Source organism: Exophiala viscosa, assembly GCF_022695815.1.
Source record: "Exophiala viscosa unplaced genomic scaffold EDD37scaffold_2, whole genome shotgun sequence".
Classification (NCBI taxonomy): Eukaryota; Fungi; Ascomycota; class Eurotiomycetes; order Chaetothyriales; family Herpotrichiellaceae; genus Exophiala; species Exophiala viscosa.
Window position 1 is genome coordinate 4,457,532 of NW_026944354.1, and position 16,805 is coordinate 4,474,336.

The following is a 16,805-nucleotide window of genomic DNA, read 5'->3' on the forward strand; positions in this document are numbered from 1 at the left end:
CGGGTGCCGACACTAAACACGTATGGCAAAGAGGTCACAAAGGAGGAACGCCGAATCGACCTGATCATCCTTCTAACGGCAGAATAATCTGCACTCCACCTCCATTCAGGTCATCCTACCTTAGGTCAGGGCGCTGTTGAAGATATCATCTTGTCAACAGGGCCGCGAACGAACATTGTGGAGGCATGATCGTCCGTTCGAGAGGATTTCTGTGATGTTCGAACCCTACATTTCCGGATTGTCATCGAATCTGACGTCTCCATGGACACAATGACTGACACGGCTGCCTGGATAACTCGCGTGCAACAACACCAGGAAAGGCCATGGGACGAGACCGCCCCAAGGTAGAGTCGTCTTAGTGCTTAATTGAGCACATGTTCATAGTCTCATCATAACGTATCTATACAATGTAAACCACTGTCATCTCTGAAGAGCCTTAAATCTCTGCGCAAGATCATCCACTGTAGGCACCTTGCCAGGCACCGACCCTGCAGACGCAGCTCCTCCGCCTCCTGATGAAGTCGTGGTCTTCGCCTTCGTCGTCGATCCCGTCGCCGGAGCCGCTTTGGCCTTCTGGTCAGGCTTGATCTCTCCGCCTCCTGGTAATTTGACCTTTGGACTAGGATTGTCGGTTCTGGGTGCAGGCGGAGCGACCGATACTGGACTTTTCGCTCCGCCTAGAGCGAGACTCGACGGCGGTGTGGCATTCTGTAAAGAACCGATGTCGATCTTGTTCGGCTTCGCGGGCGTCGAAGGCGCCGCCGCCCCGTCAGCCACTAAAGGCGGCTCCTTAGCCCCGCCTCCCACGCCATCGTCATCGTCAGCCTCGTCGTCGACCTCTTTGCTCAACTCCTCCACATCCTCTCTGTGCGGCGGCCAGTCTACGCCGTACGTCCGCGCAATCTCTTCCAGGTACGCCTGCACCAGCTTTGGGCTGGGCGGGTCGACCTTCAACTTATCCGCTACCCGGGCGGGGACGCAGTTGTCCTGGTTCTCGCTGGCGCGGAGCGCAAAATCCTTGCCGAACCGCTCGATCAGCATGTTCCGAACGATACCCAGCTCACGCACGTCCCGCGGCAGTCGAGGCGCCGAGTATATGATGCTGGCGGCGGCCTCTTCCAGGCCCGTGTCATCGCTGCCGGAGATGGTGCCTTCCTTGACGTTCTTGTCGCGCACGTCCAGAAGCCCTGCACGGGCGAGGAGGAGTTCGGCGTAGAGTTCCAGGATCTCCATTAGTTCTACCGTGATGTCGGTGTGAATAATGTTCTCGACTCGTATGCGTGCGGAGGCATCGCGGGACTGGACTAGGAGTTCGGCCATTTCGCGTCGAGAGGCGATGGACAGCGCGGTGTCTTTCTTTTGTGCATTTCGGAGGCGAGGAATGAGGAGGCGGAGGGTGGATTTCAGTTTGACCTACGGGTGAAGTGTTAGAGGAGCGGTGGTGTCTCGTGCTCAATAAGATGAGGGGGTAAGAGTAGAGTGAACCGGTAGGCAACAGAAATGGACAGGGCATAACGTGTAAGCTGAAAGCACATCTGAGGGAGTGGTTGTTGGAGACGTACTGTCTGAGGCGATGCCGCTGGCATCCTGATTGCAGCTTGATTGTTCTCAGGCGGAAACAGAGGTAGGCGGGAGGCACGAGAACTCGATCTTTGAGCGCAAGTGTATTCAAGCACGCTGCTTATTGCTGGTCCACAAAAGATGTCTTTGAGTGTTCTTCAAAGTCTGTGACAGGTACTGGAGGAGTCCTTCAATTGGGATATGGTACAGTCAAGCAGCATGTGGTGGATGTTTGTGCAACGTTGGTGGGATGCATCTGGCAAGGTGGGTAGTTGTGAGGGGAATCAACATAGACTCCGAAGTTTTGCTAATGGCCAGCCTCGCCGCATCACTTTCAATACAGTATCTGGGAACACATCAAGCACAATCTTGATTGTATATGCTCGATACATAGTATATACATTAAAGTCAACTACAGAGTCTCCAAGCAAACTTGTTTAGTGACTTCGAACCTTCGCTCATCTGCAAGTTTCGGGCCCAAGCCAAAGATATCCCAAATCGGGCCCCCAAGCGAAGCAACAAACTCCTATCCCGAGGATTGAAGGGATCCTGCCATGGGAACAAATCAAGGCAAGGTAGACGTGGTCATCGTTAGATAAAAGGCTTCGAACCATATGCTTCCACAACGTTCCATCAAGAATCTTCCAGACAACTATCCCTATTTTTCCCTCGCGCTCGAATTCCCTACTCGAGACACGAACTCAGAGGTCTGCGAGTAACACTTACTCTTCCCCAGCATTTCCAGAATGTTTCCAAATGTCCTGCGTACAAGAAAAGAAATGTCTCGATCAAGGTGTCATGTATGAAAAAGTGTTGACAGAAGAAAGGTAGTCTCGGCCGGTACAACCGGCCAATTTGTCTGCAAGTCCAGCTGCGGCCAGAATTTCAAGGCGTGCCTGAGTGAATGAAGATTTTGTGCCTGTAAGTGCAAAGGGAAGAATCCTCAAGCTTACAGTGTGGCCAAGCCATAGAGAGCCAGGCCAAACAACAGGCTGGCCAGAGAGTATTGGGCGGAGGAAGCGGCGCCCGTTGCAGGCTTGATTGATGGTGATACCGATGAGGTTGGTCCTGATGGAGTCGCAGTAGCATCAACAACAACAACGGAGGTTTGTGATAGCCCTTCAAAGGAGCTGCTGGTAGCAGTGGTTGTTGAGTTGGAATAGGAGTAGTAGGGTGTATGAGTTGATTGGGTCTGCTTCGAGGAGTGCGTGCTTGTTGAGCTCCAAGCGACAGGACTCCATTCCGCTGTGCTGGAAGACTTGGTCGATGATGTTGTCGACGAGCTTGTGGGCCATGCGACAGAGGTGGTGTGCGCGTGCGTCGTCGTGGTGGAGGACGACGCGGACCAAGCATAGGTGGACGCGGACGCTGACCAGCTGGCGGAGGACTCATAGAATTGTCCACCATTGGTCCAGGCGGCCGTGGAGCTGCCAGCGCCACTGCTGGGACTGGTGTTTGAGCTGCTGACACTGCCACTGCTACTGCTGCTGCTGCTACTACTGCTTCCGCCAGCACTGGAGACGATGAATTGCGCACTTGAACCCTTCTCAACCGTAACCACGCAGAAGGTGGCACCGCCAGCCCCAACGGTAGAGCTTCCCTCCATCTCGTTGACGCTGTTCTTGCTGGGGTCAATCGCGCAAGGCAAGCCATTGCAGCCGCCGTTGGGACAGTCGATCTCGACACCCCAGGTTGGCATCTCGTTCCGGAAGGGAGTGGCCTCTTCAAGGTAGATCGGGTTCCATCCAAGCTTGATGTACGTGTTCCCCGATGCGTCGACATTGGCACCAGCCACATAGGGCGACCAATTACCGTAGGGATTAGCATTGGTTCCCCAAACGCAAGCAGTTTCGGTGTCTATTCCAGGTGGATTGATATAATAGTGTGCAGCGGTCTCGCACCAGTAACTCATGTCTGGGGCAGCCAAGGTCGCAGAATCCGTCACCAAGGTGGGAATCAGCATGGCCTCATTCCCAGGGAGGACTGTCTGGCAAAAGGACACATGATCGCCCGCATTGTTTTGGACGCCAATGCTCGTCTCGGTAGACTTGCAATAGGGGTTGTTGGGAAACGGCTTTTGTATATTGCCATTCTCATCGCAATATAGGCCACCATCCTGTCTCAGGTCAGCAGAGGCATTACAAGATCGGTGAGCAGCTTACCATTGACAGTGGGTATGTGTAACTGGTCGCACTTGGATTCCACTGCATCGAGACCTCGCCTGGGGGACAAGCGTACGGACAATATGTTCCAGGTGTGCATGACTGGTCGGGACTCATAGCCCACCCAGCATTGGACTCGTTTGGAGTGACCGATACCAGGCCAGCGTTGGTAGGAAAGGCGCATTGTCCACTACGCTTCTCTACCTGTGTTTGAGAGGTGCTTTCGCTGATGGATCGCATCTCCACCCCATGCTCTCCATTTTCGGCGGTTGATCTGGCATTCAGATGGCGGTTTGCTCGGTGTCTCTTGTGTAGCGCCTCAAGGTGATCGTGAACTCCATGTGTCGCGCTGACAACTGACGCAGTGAGGAGCAGCAGAGCGCTTGCGCCCGCAGTGAACGCTCGTCGGCGCATTGGGAACGGTAGATCGTAGCCTTCGTTTTATGGTGGTCGTTGCATGAGCGTCGACTTGCGAAGGATATTGCGAGCTGTATACAACGTTGCGACGACTCCAAATGGTGTTGTGGTAAGGAACGTGGGTGCTCACAGAGCAGATTCGCGCGTAACGGGCGAAAAGAAAAGTCGACGACAACAAAAACCAGCGACGACGAAAACCTTCCCAAGACTAAGAAAGGAAAGGACGAGGTTGTGCCAAAACTCTGCGAAAGGATAAAGGGGACGCAGATCAAAATCAAGCGAAGCTTGGAGTGCAAATTGATCTGTAGCAAGTACTCGTAGCAGCAGACCGGCTCTCGAGCCATGCAAGGCTGGCGCATAGCCGCTCCACTGTTTACTTTGCAGATTGGGGAATGGCCAGGCATGTCAATCAAAACCGTGTCAAGCCGGCGGCCCGCTTCAGCGGCGTCAAATTTCAGTGGGCGAATGAAAAATACCCCTACCATAAGTTTGAAGCCGGCGCTTCAACCGCTTGTGGCTGAAGCTCCTCGAGCAATGTCCCGTGTGGACATCGAATGACGAGTGGTTCTGTGTCTGCTGGCCGTTGCTGTGGGGTGCCAACTTCCTAGGTGCCATGGAATGCTGCTCGTAATCTCGGCACTGATTATCGAGAAGGGCAGCAAGGGTCCTCGCCTCTGAATATTCGTCCACGGTGGTCTTTGCTCAGAGACGAGACCGCTCCGAAGCAGTCAGTCTTCGTTTTCGTTCATCTCGGCTGCTGTGTGTTCGAATGTGATGCAGATGCCAGCCGCAGGTCTCATGGAGTCTTTCTGCCCCCAGAATGCCCCTGATTTGGAGACGAGCAACCTTGGGGATGATTACCATAGCACTGTTAATATAGTGAGACGACGGCGGATGTGGCTGAAGAGCACAACACCGCAGAGACGTCGATGACTTCACGTATACGAGATGGTCGGTAGAAAGTGACGGTGAAATAGCAATTGATGATCATTCATTTGTTGACAGTGCCGGTGACTGATGACAAAGTTGATTGACAGGGGACAACAGTTACGAGTAGCTCGTAAAAATCGGCAAATGTGGCACACGCCAGAGAGGGAGAGATCGCGATCTGAGCCATTAATGAATCGCATGACGTACGAGGAGGAACAAGTCGAAGAGGAAGAATCACAACAATCACGTGTGTACGCGTCTCTACATGGTAGCATGAGTGCGAGTCTTCTACGAGATCAACTGTGTGTCAATGCTCCAGCAGGATCATCCAGACTGATAATACTATGGATAACCTGCTGCCGTACACCGAGGATGGGACCACTGGAAGCCCTGAGTGTTTGGTGTCACAGATAGGTACCGTAGTATGGTGCCCATCATGCTTTGCTCGTTGGACTGGGTAACCTATGCCACAGGTCACTTTCACTCCCTTGATATCCCCGCCAGCCCCAGCAGATGCAATAGTGTTTGGCAAAGAGAACAAATTCTTCAACTTCGTCCATCCACTCCAGACCCTCAATCCGTTCCTTCTCCTCTGTGGGTATCCATTCTCGCCATATGAAGTCGACGTCAACCGCCTCCGAACTTCCTGTCGTCCCATCACTGCTGGCCTTGAACCCATGCTTTTGCAATCTCTGACTTTGCTCCTCCAAACCGGCATACTTCTCCAGAGTCTGCAGGTGGATACCTCTGCTCAAAAGGTTACTGACCATTGTCCTGCCAAACGAATCGTGAGGTCGGATAGGCTCATATATCACCATCGCCAAAGGCGTGCTTGTCGGAAAAAGGTCGGAGAAGTATTGCAGGACGGCATCTGCATGTTGCGGTGAAAGGTAGATGAGACAACATTCCGAGATGATCAGAGTTGATAGATTTTTATCGACGCTCCCCAAGGTCCCGTTACCGTGCTGGAGCTGCCGTAGATCTTGCGGGAGGACGGTATAGTCTGGCGATGACAATGTCGCGCCGTCCTCGGAGACCACAAGGTCCGCAGCTTCCATGTCCACAGATGCGAGTGTCTTTGCGGCACGGGAAAAGGGTGGGCTTCTCAGGCGGGCAATCTTCTTTTTGGTGTTGCTCTCGAAGTCGATCTCGTGGTAGGCAAGATTTAGGTCCCGACGCTTTTGCTTCAAGCGGAAAAATCGTGTATCGCTGCCTGCTCCAAGTGATATAATCTGCTTGCGGGCGTTTCCTCCTGTCGCCAAAAATGTGTCGACAATGCTGTCAATCCCAGTTGTACGTGCATAGGTGCCTATCTTCTGTTAAAGGAGGGCCAATGAAGGTAGGCACTGCGACCATTTACCTCGATTCATCAGCGGTAATCGTCTTGACACAGCATCCCCAAGTGTCAGTAGGCCAGCGAAGGGATCTTCGAGGTATCCTGCATTGACCGCGCTCAAACGAGAAGTTGCCGCATCGTTGTCGGTGTTTTGTACGACCTCATCATGTAGAGCCGTCCTTTGACTACCCGGAGGACCAGCCGCAGCACCACCCCGCCCTCTTCCTCGACCTCGCAAGCCTCCACTACGCAGCGTGTTCAAATTCGGTATTGATGGTGCAGACATAACGGGTGATGTGGTTCAATTGCCATGATATTTTGGTTGCTTGATCTCTGGCAAGACGCCTTGGCATATGAGATGCTGGGACGATGATCGGATTCACATTTTAATCCCGAGCGTTGAGCTGTCTCAGCAACTTTCACGGTGACCCGGGTCTTTGATGAACAGGTCCCATTACCAGCATTTACAATGATCTTCACAATTTTCCAATGACCAGTAGAGCTGATCTTGGTCGTAGTTCATGCGAGGTGAGCGAAATATCAGTCTGAACTTCGAAGCTTATATTGATGTTGTGGATTATTTTGAAGCATCTCCTCATTATCTTAGGTATTATGGACTCGCTTCGGATCTAGTAATACCACCACCCACTATCATGGAATGACTCTGCACTTTCACGTCCAAACTGACGCTGTAATGGAGGTCTCTCATCGAACTTCCCTCCAGGCACAGTTGCCGGTGACTGGCTTCCGCAGGTCGATACGCACTTCAAGCGTAGTTGAAATTGTTTCGACAGAGTGGACAGCTCGAGCTATTGGAGCTCTTGAACCAGCGGAATAGGCATGACCCGTGAAAGGTGTTGCGACATGTACCACAACGCTTATTGGGAGTCTGCATATCTGTGCCAATAATGCTGTAACATATGGCACATTCACTTTGGCCCTTCAATGCACCCTGTACGTTGCGTCGAAAGGCTATGAGGCCCTCAATAATACTGCCGGTGCTGAATATGATGATCTGAAAAGTCCTTAGCCATGACTGCCAATTCTTCTCTGAGACTCCGACCCTGGAGCGGGATGCCACCGTAGGCGAGTCCAGCGGATACGTGGAAGGTAGTGAGATAGCGAGGGATATTGGCGGAGATTCGGGGTCGACGGCGATAGACGCAACTGCCTCAGATCCGCTCAGGGAGGTCTTGACAGTGACTGGGGCCTCGCTATCGTCCTGTGGTTGATTCGCCGCCCATTCCGTGACCGTTCGAGTTGCAGCTACCATTAGGGTTGGAGAGAAGTATCTCTGGGTCCAGCTTTCCAAAGGTGACTTCACACGGTTCTTCTGCTCAATGAACCAGCCTCGCGTAAGACTTGGTAAATACAACAAGCAGCAATAGTACAGATGCGTAGCGAGTTTCTGCTGTTCTTGCTCATCATTGTCACTAGAGCCATACTCGAATGATATGAGGTCGAATTTGGAAGCGTCTAACGGCCTTCCACTAGTGATTCGACAAATCTCACACAAGAGATCGAGAAGACCTGGAAGCACATTCTTGTCCTTGATGTTCGCCGCGTACATCTCTTGAAGTTTGTAAGAAGCAGTTGTAAAATGATCGAAAACCAGATGCCACCCAAGCAGATAGCTTTGTCGTAATGGGTATGTCGCACCGGGAATATCTGTCAGAAGCGACAATAACTCTTCAGGTAACCTTGCAGCCTTGTTCTCCAAGGCTACCTCCATCGAGAGTTGTTCCTGCCCAGCGGGAATTGAGCGATGTAACAGGTCGTAGGCAGCCGCGCGAATTGCGTCTTCTGGCGACGAAAGCAAGGCATACAGGTCAATGTTGTGGCCGAAAGACACCTGTGATAGTTGTCTTCGCAGTAATTCCGCAGTTATGCGTCGTGGCTGATCCGTTTGCATGCTCTGCGCTCCGAAGTTTTGCAAAACCTGCAGTAGGCCTTCACCAAGAGATTCTTGAGATGCATTCCAAGTATCAGAGAGGTCTTCATTACTATCTTCGGATGTTGCAAGGGTTCTTAGGCGTGCATAGATTCGCAACGAGGCGTGTAAAAGGGGTAGGTCTTCATTCAAAGCATTCCCGTCGCACCACATTGACACAATGCATTCCACGAGCTGGCTCCAGTGGTCTCCATAGATATCCTTGGTATATGTCAAGACAGGGTCAAGCAGTCTCATGGCTAGAGTTTGATATTCTGGAGCAACCGATGAATCAGTCACCAACCGTAAGAGAGCTTGCATGAGGAAAACCACGCGTTGAGAAGGAAGGCCTTCCAAGGGCTCGGAGCCGCCATTGAGAAGCAGATCAAGCAGGATTAAGGATCGCAATCCGTTTGCCGACATGGAGTTCGCTTTTAGGTCCGTGCATGCAGCTATTAACTCGTTGAGCGTTCTTCGACCTTGCTGTGAGCTGATGATATGATCCCGGCAGGCGGCGATTAGACTTGCTGAGCGCACAAATTTCGGAGACCGATGCATGTCTTGAAACTCAGCTTCAAAGAGTGACGTGATATGCGCAGGACCGTGTTCATCCACAAAACGTGAGATGATGTCCACGAACGTGAGGCCGCGAAGATACGACCAGAACGTCAAGTCAGTGACCGAGTTCATGTCTTGCGTCCATATTTCGATCAGGGATTCAACAGTAAGCCACTGTTGCACCAATGCGTTTCCTTCAGAAAGTATGGCAGCAGCCTCTTCGGTAACCTCGTCGCTGGTGTTCTCCCAAATATTGTTTGCAGTCTCCAAAGTCAGTTTTTCGTTCACAAGCTGTAGGGCGAGTGGATAGTAGTAGTACAAAGTCCGGAGGTGTTCCGAACTCAGGTGCTCCACGATAGCCGTATCTGAAAGCATCCTCGTGGCGTATAATACAAGTCTGAAAAGAAGGGAAAATTCGTCCCCATCACGAACGTCATCTGCTGGGGAGTGCTCGTCCTCCTCAATCATGAACAACATTCCATGAAGGCTGCTCGTGATAGCGAGAGAAGGAGGTCTGCGACCCTGCGTATGACTTCTGAGTGCCCCTTGCCAGTGAGAAGTGGACGGCATGAGGCTCCCGCTCACATTTGCACCGGAAGGACTGTCTCTCAGTATCTCCTTGGATAGGTCGATCAGCGCAAAAATGGACAATGGTGTGCTTCTACCGGCCAATTGGTCAGCAACGACCAGTGTAGATGACGCAGCTGCTGAGCCTGAACTCGAGGACGCCGACTTCAGCTTCGAGGTCAGTGATGTAGCAAGCTCTGCAATTTCTGGATTGTCAGAATCCGCCAACAAGAGAAGCTTCGAGAGTAAAGCGCCACCCAAGAGATCCGAAAGTGTCGAAAGGCTCGAACGAGAATTGGTAACGAGGTTGGAAAGAAATTGAAGGGTCGCTTGCTGTGAAGTTGGGGACGCCTCTAATGACAGTTGCACCAGTATCTTCTGGTCACAGAGCCGTCGAAATTCTGTAGACTGAATATCATGATTCTGAAAGATTGCCGTCGTCAGAAACTGAACTGAAGGGTTATCCAAATCCTCAGAGATTTTGCGCAACACAAGTTGCTGCAGATTTTCCAGCTTGGACAATTCCTCTTCGGACACACCACGCAAGAGGTTTGAGAGAGCCTTTGTAGCGTAGCTACCATCCTCTGATCGTATCAACTCGGAAGCGAATGGCTCCAGGGCCTGCTTGGTACGGATAACGATACTCATGATGTATTCTGCAGAGGGGCTTTGCAACAGACGCAAACCATCTGTACGCAGAAAATCGAACAAGGGCTGCATCCTCTCTGGTGAATCGATGCTTGCTGAGATGTTCTGGAGAATACATGCAGCCGCATAAGGCTTGCCGTTGCGAGACTTCAACAGCTCGATCGCAGCGAGCATTACGTCGTCATCAGCCTGCTGAAATACAGTCGACGCATACGTCTTCTCGGCAGCACCCAACCTTTCCGCTTCGAGCACGAATCTTTTGAGGCCGAAAAGTCTTTGAGATCGAGCAATAATACCGTCTTGGGATTTTGTAAAGTCTTTGGAAGTTTCAGGCATTGACAATTTCATGCTGTCCACCAGTTGTTGACAAAATTGATGCCATGCCCCCTCGAAGGAAGTCCGCAAGCCGTATCCAAGAATGTTGTCAAGTATACTGCCAGCAATCCTAGCGCCCGAAGAGGTGGGAAGAGCGCCCAACTGTTGGGGTTCTGGAGCAACGTATCTGTCTACCAGGGGCAATACATTCTTGGACAAAACGGCTGATTTGGACTCTTCCGCATCAATCATTTTGATTGCCCAGAACGAGGCTTCGACATACGTGAACCATGCAGTCTCGAGGTTTTGTCTAGGCTCGTCTGAGGAAGTAATACCAGCCTGCAGAGCATCCAGCAGACTTGTCATAGTTTGCTCATGAAGTGGGCCATCAGTCTGATCTCCGAACCACAGCTGTGAAGGTATTTTCTTGAGGAGAGGAGGAATATTCTTCCAGAAGGATGCAGGACCTCGTTGAGAGCCCATCCTCAAGTATTGCAGCAGTCTTTTGAGCGCAGTGGTCTTAGAGGTATAGTCTGTCGTCCACAGTTCCGGTCGTAACATCGTTAAGGCGAGTATGGCCTCTGATAATTGACCTGACGAGCCAAGCTGGCTGCTATGTAGGGCCTTGCCTACGAAAGATCCACTTACTGCAGTCCAGTCCAGAGAGTCAGGCAATGACTGAGCGCATATTGTCACCAAGGTGCACGCGGCTCTCCTCAGGGAAGGGTCATCGTGATATGAGTATTGCCACAGCTTCTTGTTCTGTACCACCTCGCTGATGCGCGAAGATGCCTCAGCTTGATTTCTTGCATTGCCAGAGAAGTGGTTCTTAATGAGTTGACTCAGCATGTGCATTGCGTTTCCGGCCACGCGTACAAACTTCGCTTCGGCATCTTCGGTGGTCGTCGAGCGTTCATCGCTGAGCGTCTTCGAAGTTTGAACGAAAATGGCATCTTCGGCATAGTCAATGAGTGCGGTCTTGTAAAAATGCCACAATGCTTTCCTCTTGTCTTCTGTATTGAATGACAGTCCGAGCGACTCCTGGGCAGCTCTGGCGACGGCTCTGTCGCTATCGTACGTGCCTGACAGCCAGGACCCTACCACCTTGGGCAGATAAGGCGCAATTCGTTTACCGGAGATGACAGTGAGAGATCCCTGCAGGGTATGGGCGAGTTGGCGGACTCGGCGGGCATTGTCGATCGAGGTGCGAGGGTACAGAGAGACCTGTAAAGCGTGAGCAGGCCAGTAGTCAGCAACCACGAGATGAGCGTACCCATGCTTCTAAAAGACCCGAATCGATGGCTTCGGCTAACTCTGCAGATTTCACATAGTCTTCCAAATCCTCAAGCGCTTTGGTCTTGGTAGTGCTGTCTTTCTTGCTCAAGTTTCTCAGGGCGACGACAAGGTTGGGATTGGAGATGGCGCCGAGGTGTGGCTGTTCAGCGATGTATGATAGCGAGGAAGCCGCAGTTTGAAAGCCGGTAGAAGGCGCCCCGAAAGCGATCGAGGACGATCCAAAGGCAGCAGAAGCAGCACGAGCGCTCGATGCTTGCGCTCGGAACTTTTTGCTCATGCTGCCGCGGTCGGCCTCGCGGCAAGAGCGTGAATGCGGAAATAATGTTTACTTTGTCAGAGAGAAATGATTCATGTGCGAATGGGTTCCTGGCGTAGTGATTTTGCGGGGAAGATCTCGAATGGGATCTCTCTCAAAAATTGTTGCTAATCACTTAATGACGTCTCCGATAATGAAACTTAGGCAGCGCAATCGCGGTGTCGTGCCTGCGGCGGGCACCAGACCGCGTGCCAAAATTTGTTAGGAGTCCTCCTGCCTGCAAGTGGCGTTCACTGGATTGACGACTGCACACTCGACTTGCTTCATCACCTCGTAGTTTGGGTGCAGCCTGCGATCTTCACTTACAGCGGACTTTACTGTATCGCAAGCTGCTTGAAGGGCATAGCAGGCCACGACAGTGCTGGATTCTGATGCGGGAACGATACATCTCGGATCTGACCTGCGAATTCGCGGTGTCGCGCCATCATGAAGTTCTACATCGAGTCAGCGCCCCTTGCTCTCACTCTGCATCGAAACTTTGACTGATTGTTCACAGTGACCTTCCGGTGCTTTTCCCATACCCTCGGATCTACCCCGAGCAATATGCATACATGTGCGATATCAAGCGGACCCTCGATGCTGGGGGTCATTGCGTTCTTGAAATGCCTTCAGGCACTGGAAAGACGGTCTCCCTGGTATCTCTCATTGTCGCATATCAGCAACACTACCCTGAGCACCGAAAGCTGATATATTGCTCGCGTACCATGTCCGAGATCGAAAAAGCTTTGGCTGAATTGAAAGCTCTGATGAAATACCGCTCAGAACAACTAGGTTATGTGGAAGACTTTCGAGGTCTTGGTTTAACCAGCAGAAAGAATCTGTGCTTGCATCCATCCGTGAAGAGAGAAAAAAGTGGTGCTGTGGTTGATGCCAGATGTCGCAGTCTGACTGCCGGTTTCATCAAGGAGAAGAAAGAAAGAGGAGAAGATGTCGAGCTCTGCGTCTATCATGAGAACCTGGACCTTCTCGAGCCTCACAATTTACTTCCCCCGGGCGTTTTCACTCTTGACGATCTGCTACGATACGGTGAGGACCACAAGCAATGCCCCTACTTCTCAGCGCGAAGAATGATGTCCTTCTGCAACGTTATCATCTACTCCTACCACTATCTTCTAGACCCAAAAATCGCCGAACGTGTCTCCAAAGAACTCTCAAAGGATTGTATCGTCGTCTTTGACGAAGCTCACAACATTGACAACGTCTGTATCGAGTCTTTATCGATTGACATTACGGAAGATTCCCTGAGGAAAGCAACCCGCGGCGCCAACAATCTCGAACGTAAGATCGAGGAGATGAAGGACTCTGATGAACAAAAGTTACAGGATGAGTACCAGAAACTTGTCCAAGGCCTCCGAGAAGCGGACGAGGCTCGACGAGAGGATGCGTTCATGGCAAACCCAACATTACCAGATGACCTATTAAAAGAAGCCGTCCCAGGTAACATCCGAAGGGCCGAGCACTTTGTCGCTTTCTTGAAGCGATTCATAGAGTACCTGAAAACACGCATGAAAGTGCTGTATGTCATTCAGGAAACTCCACCATCATTCCTCTCTCACCTGAAAGAACTCACCTTCATCGAGCGCAAGCCCTTGAGGTTCTGCGCAGAACGACTGACCTCGCTTGTTCGCACACTCGAACTGACCAATATCGAAGATTATCAGCCTCTTCAGGAAGTCGCCACTTTTGCTACGCTTGTTGCAACTTACGAAACTGGTTTCCTCTTGATCCTGGAACCCTTTGAGACCGAACAAGCAACAGTTCCAAACCCCATACTGCATTTTGCCTGTCTGGACGCGTCAATCGCTATGAAGCCGGTGTTCGAACGATTTTCCTCTGTCATCGTCACCTCCGGAACAATGTCTCCTCTGGAGATGTACCCTAAGATGCTCAATTTCACGACCGTTACGCAGGAATCGTATCCGATGTCGTTGGCACGACGGTCTTTCTTACCAATGATTGTTACGCGTGGTTCGGATCAACAAGCGATCACATCCGGCTTCCAATCTCGTTCCGACCCTGGCGTCGTTCGCAACTACGGTGCTTTGCTGTTTGAGTTTGCAAAGATTACGCCCGACGGTATTGTGGTGTTCTTTCCTTCCTATCTCTACATGGAGATGATCATCAGCATGTGGCAGGGGATGGGCATTCTCGACCAGATCTGGACTTACAAGTTGCTTCTCGTGGAGACCCCTGACGCACAAGAGACAAGCCTAGCGCTCGAAACGTATCGCACTGCTTGTGAGAATGGCAAGGGTGCCATCTTGCTTTGTGTCGCTCGCGGGAAAGTGTCTGAAGGGATCGATTTTGACCATCACTATGGCCGCACAGTGCTGTGTATGGGTGCACCCTTTCAGTACACGGAATCCAGGATCCTGAAAGCAAGGCTCGAGTTTTTACGAGAGAACTATAGGATCAAAGAACAAGACTTTCTTTCTTTCGACGCCATGAGACATGCTGCGCAATGCCTGGGTCGAGTATTGAGAGGGAAAGACGACTACGGAATCATGGTTCTCGCTGATCGACGCTTCCAAAAGAAACGCAATCAACTACCGAGGTGGATAAACGAAGAAATCCATGATGGGCAGACTGGCTTGAGTACGGATGCCGCCGTTGGTATGGCAAAGAAGTTTCTCAGAAGTATAGCACAGCCCCTAGGTGCCGCCCAAAAGGCACCCGATGGTTCGATCAAGGGCAAAGACAGCTGGAGCTTTCAGGAGCTGGAAGCCTTCCAGAAGGAGCAAGCATTGAAGAAAGGTCAAGGAGATGTAGGCAGAGAGGGAGCCGATTTCCACGACTACATGCACAGCGAAGTAAATGGCATACCGACGCAGAACAACCACAATGGTCATTCGGCCACGGCCGACGAATTCGACGAGATCATCGCTGATGAAGATCTGCTGATGGCGGAAGCCATGGAGGTTGGGTGAAGGACCACACTTATTGCAGGCCTTGCCAGCACTACTTTTGATATCAGGGACCGAACCAACCGTCGAACCCGATTCAGCGATCAGAGGAAGCCTTCTTTCCCTAGCGATGCTCTCTGGGACTTGGGATACACGTATTTCGGCACGGTCAATTGTCTGATACTGCAGCCAAATGAAGCAGAACACACTATCGTGTCCGGCAGTCGGCATCCACAAGGGTGAATTACGGTGCTCGGTGCGCTCCACGCCGTCGAGAGACAAGTGCCTGTTCGCAAAACCCCGGAGGAGGATAGTTTCCATGATGTCCCCCTTCGCAGGAGTTCTGTGTCTTCACCATGGAACCGTAGCTGCTGTCTCTGCCTGGGTGGCTGCCAGGCACATATCGAGACAGATGCGGCGCCTTGATCATACTCGAAGATTGCGATCTATTTGGGGGGCACCGAATGAGGGTGAGGACTCAATACCAAGGGCCGCTCGAGCCGTCCGCCAATCAGAAGTCGTCCACGACAATTCCTACCCCTTTTTCTTGTGCCATCTGAATCAATTCTCCTGCCATGACAAGATCCATTATGCCCAAGCCCACACACTTGAAGACGAGGTTGCCGTTCGGGGTCAAGGATTTATCGTCTAAAAGCTCTCCAAGCTCAATCAATTGATCTTCTGTCACTTTGGCCCTTATGAGCTCTCCGGACTCCGCCAAACAACCTTCCTTGGTGTCACAGTATATGTGCTGGCCGGACAGCAGTGTCTCCGAGTCCACCTCCTGCATCACTGGCTTATACGACCCAATGAGCGAGATATACCTTGGCTTGCTGTCCAAGTGTGAGGCTGGAAAATGCGGCTCCGTGGCCGGAGTGCAACCACAGATAAAGTCCGAGTCCTGGAGGCACTTTTGTAGTCGTGAGTCGTAGTCAGGCGCCGACTTCAGAAGCACCTCGAACCTGACATCCGGATATTTCTGCTGCAAAGTTGCAAAGAGCTGCTCCATCCTCCGTGGGGGTCCCCGGTTTACAATCGTTACGTGCTTCACCGGGCCCAGAAGTAAGGCCAGTTTCACATGCCATTCCGCTTGTCTACCTGCCCCAAATACGACCATGTTGGTTTTGGGATGGGGGTATCGTACAAACGGAATCATTACGGCCAAGGACGTTCTGAAAGCAGTGACCTCCGCGGCATTGAGGACGCCAAGCAAGACGCCATCCGGTGTGAAGAGATTAATCGCTCCTTTCAGGCCACCGGAGCTCAGGGTCACGACTTTGACTCCTGTTGTAGTCGTGATTGAGGTCGGCATGAATAAGCTCGTGTTGCCTAGTTTCGTTGTAATGGCCTCTCGCTCGGGCTGGTGGATGCTGCGCTCGGATGGAGGCAGATGTTTATCCTTGGTACATTCGCGCAAGGCATCGTGAAGAGTAGTCAGCAGGTGGTTGCACTCCAGGACTGTGATGTTTGATAGAAGGCCGTAGACATCGCCTTCCTTGAGGACCAGCATCGCTCAATGCCCACCCGTGTAAGTCGCGCTGTCGATGCTGGATGCTTTCCCCAAAGCTTACGTGCCGAATCACAACAACTCAAGAAGCAGTTCGTCAAGCTAATGCTTAGATGGAATATAGAAGACGATCAGAATGTCTAAATATCATTTGAAAGGTTTCTGGCTCGTAGTATGTTATAAATTCGCCGGCCTTGTCCGCTGTATGGAGTACCCAGGAAGATTATTGATAAGGGCATACTCGTAGATGCAGAGCCACACGAGGATAATTGGATGAAATTACTGTAGTGGTGGAGAAAGTTCTTTGGTGAGGAAGACCAGCGTCGAGCATCGGCAAACACCGGCAATCAGCGGCGATTG

The 16,805-nt window shown here is 51.6% G+C and overlaps 6 protein-coding genes across 6 annotated transcripts; 1 reads left to right on the forward strand and 5 right to left on the reverse strand.

Annotated features, from left to right (window-relative positions):
• Positions 1-96: 96 nt before the first annotated feature.
• On the reverse strand, positions 97-2,047 carry EDD37DRAFT_302942 (regulator of Vps4 activity in the MVB pathway-domain-containing protein). The gene is made up of 2 exons (XM_062811222.1): positions 1,563-2,047; positions 97-1,413 (listed from the first exon to the last, which is right to left on the reverse strand). The coding sequence occupies exons 1-2, from the start codon at positions 1,584-1,586 to the stop codon at positions 421-423; spliced, it is 1,017 nt and encodes a 338-aa protein (XP_062674177.1). The 5' UTR covers positions 1,587-2,047; the 3' UTR covers positions 97-420.
• EDD37DRAFT_302991 (SUN domain-containing protein) lies at positions 2,048-4,361 on the reverse strand. The gene is made up of 2 exons (XM_062811224.1): positions 3,723-4,361; positions 2,048-3,676 (listed from the first exon to the last, which is right to left on the reverse strand). The coding sequence occupies exons 1-2, from the start codon at positions 4,134-4,136 to the stop codon at positions 2,510-2,512; spliced, it is 1,581 nt and encodes a 526-aa protein (XP_062674178.1). The 5' UTR covers positions 4,137-4,361; the 3' UTR covers positions 2,048-2,509.
• A 1,132-nt stretch (positions 4,362-5,493) lies between these two features.
• EDD37DRAFT_302938 (S-adenosyl-L-methionine-dependent methyltransferase) lies at positions 5,494-6,956 on the reverse strand. The gene is made up of 2 exons (XM_062811221.1): positions 6,430-6,956; positions 5,494-6,378 (listed from the first exon to the last, which is right to left on the reverse strand). Exons 1-2 carry the CDS (start codon positions 6,689-6,691, stop codon positions 5,504-5,506), a joined length of 1,137 nt encoding a protein of 378 aa, XP_062674179.1. The 5' UTR covers positions 6,692-6,956; the 3' UTR covers positions 5,494-5,503.
• On the reverse strand, positions 6,949-12,128 carry EDD37DRAFT_303129 (armadillo-type protein). The gene is made up of 2 exons (XM_062811225.1): positions 11,697-12,128; positions 6,949-11,647 (listed from the first exon to the last, which is right to left on the reverse strand). Exons 1-2 carry the CDS (start codon positions 11,994-11,996, stop codon positions 7,172-7,174), a joined length of 4,776 nt encoding a protein of 1,591 aa, XP_062674180.1. The 5' UTR covers positions 11,997-12,128; the 3' UTR covers positions 6,949-7,171.
• A 13-nt stretch (positions 12,129-12,141) lies between these two features.
• On the forward strand, positions 12,142-15,206 carry EDD37DRAFT_303229 (DNA repair helicase rad15). Its single transcript, XM_062811228.1, has 2 exons — positions 12,142-12,478; positions 12,532-15,206. Exons 1-2 carry the CDS (start codon positions 12,462-12,464, stop codon positions 14,960-14,962), a joined length of 2,448 nt encoding a protein of 815 aa, XP_062674181.1. The 5' UTR covers positions 12,142-12,461; the 3' UTR covers positions 14,963-15,206.
• EDD37DRAFT_303225 (ornithine cyclodeaminase) lies at positions 15,206-16,643 on the reverse strand. The gene has a single exon (XM_062811227.1). The coding sequence runs from the start codon at positions 16,446-16,448 to the stop codon at positions 15,450-15,452; it is 999 nt and encodes a 332-aa protein (XP_062674182.1). The 5' UTR covers positions 16,449-16,643; the 3' UTR covers positions 15,206-15,449.
• Between the last annotated feature and the right edge of the window lie 162 nt (positions 16,644-16,805).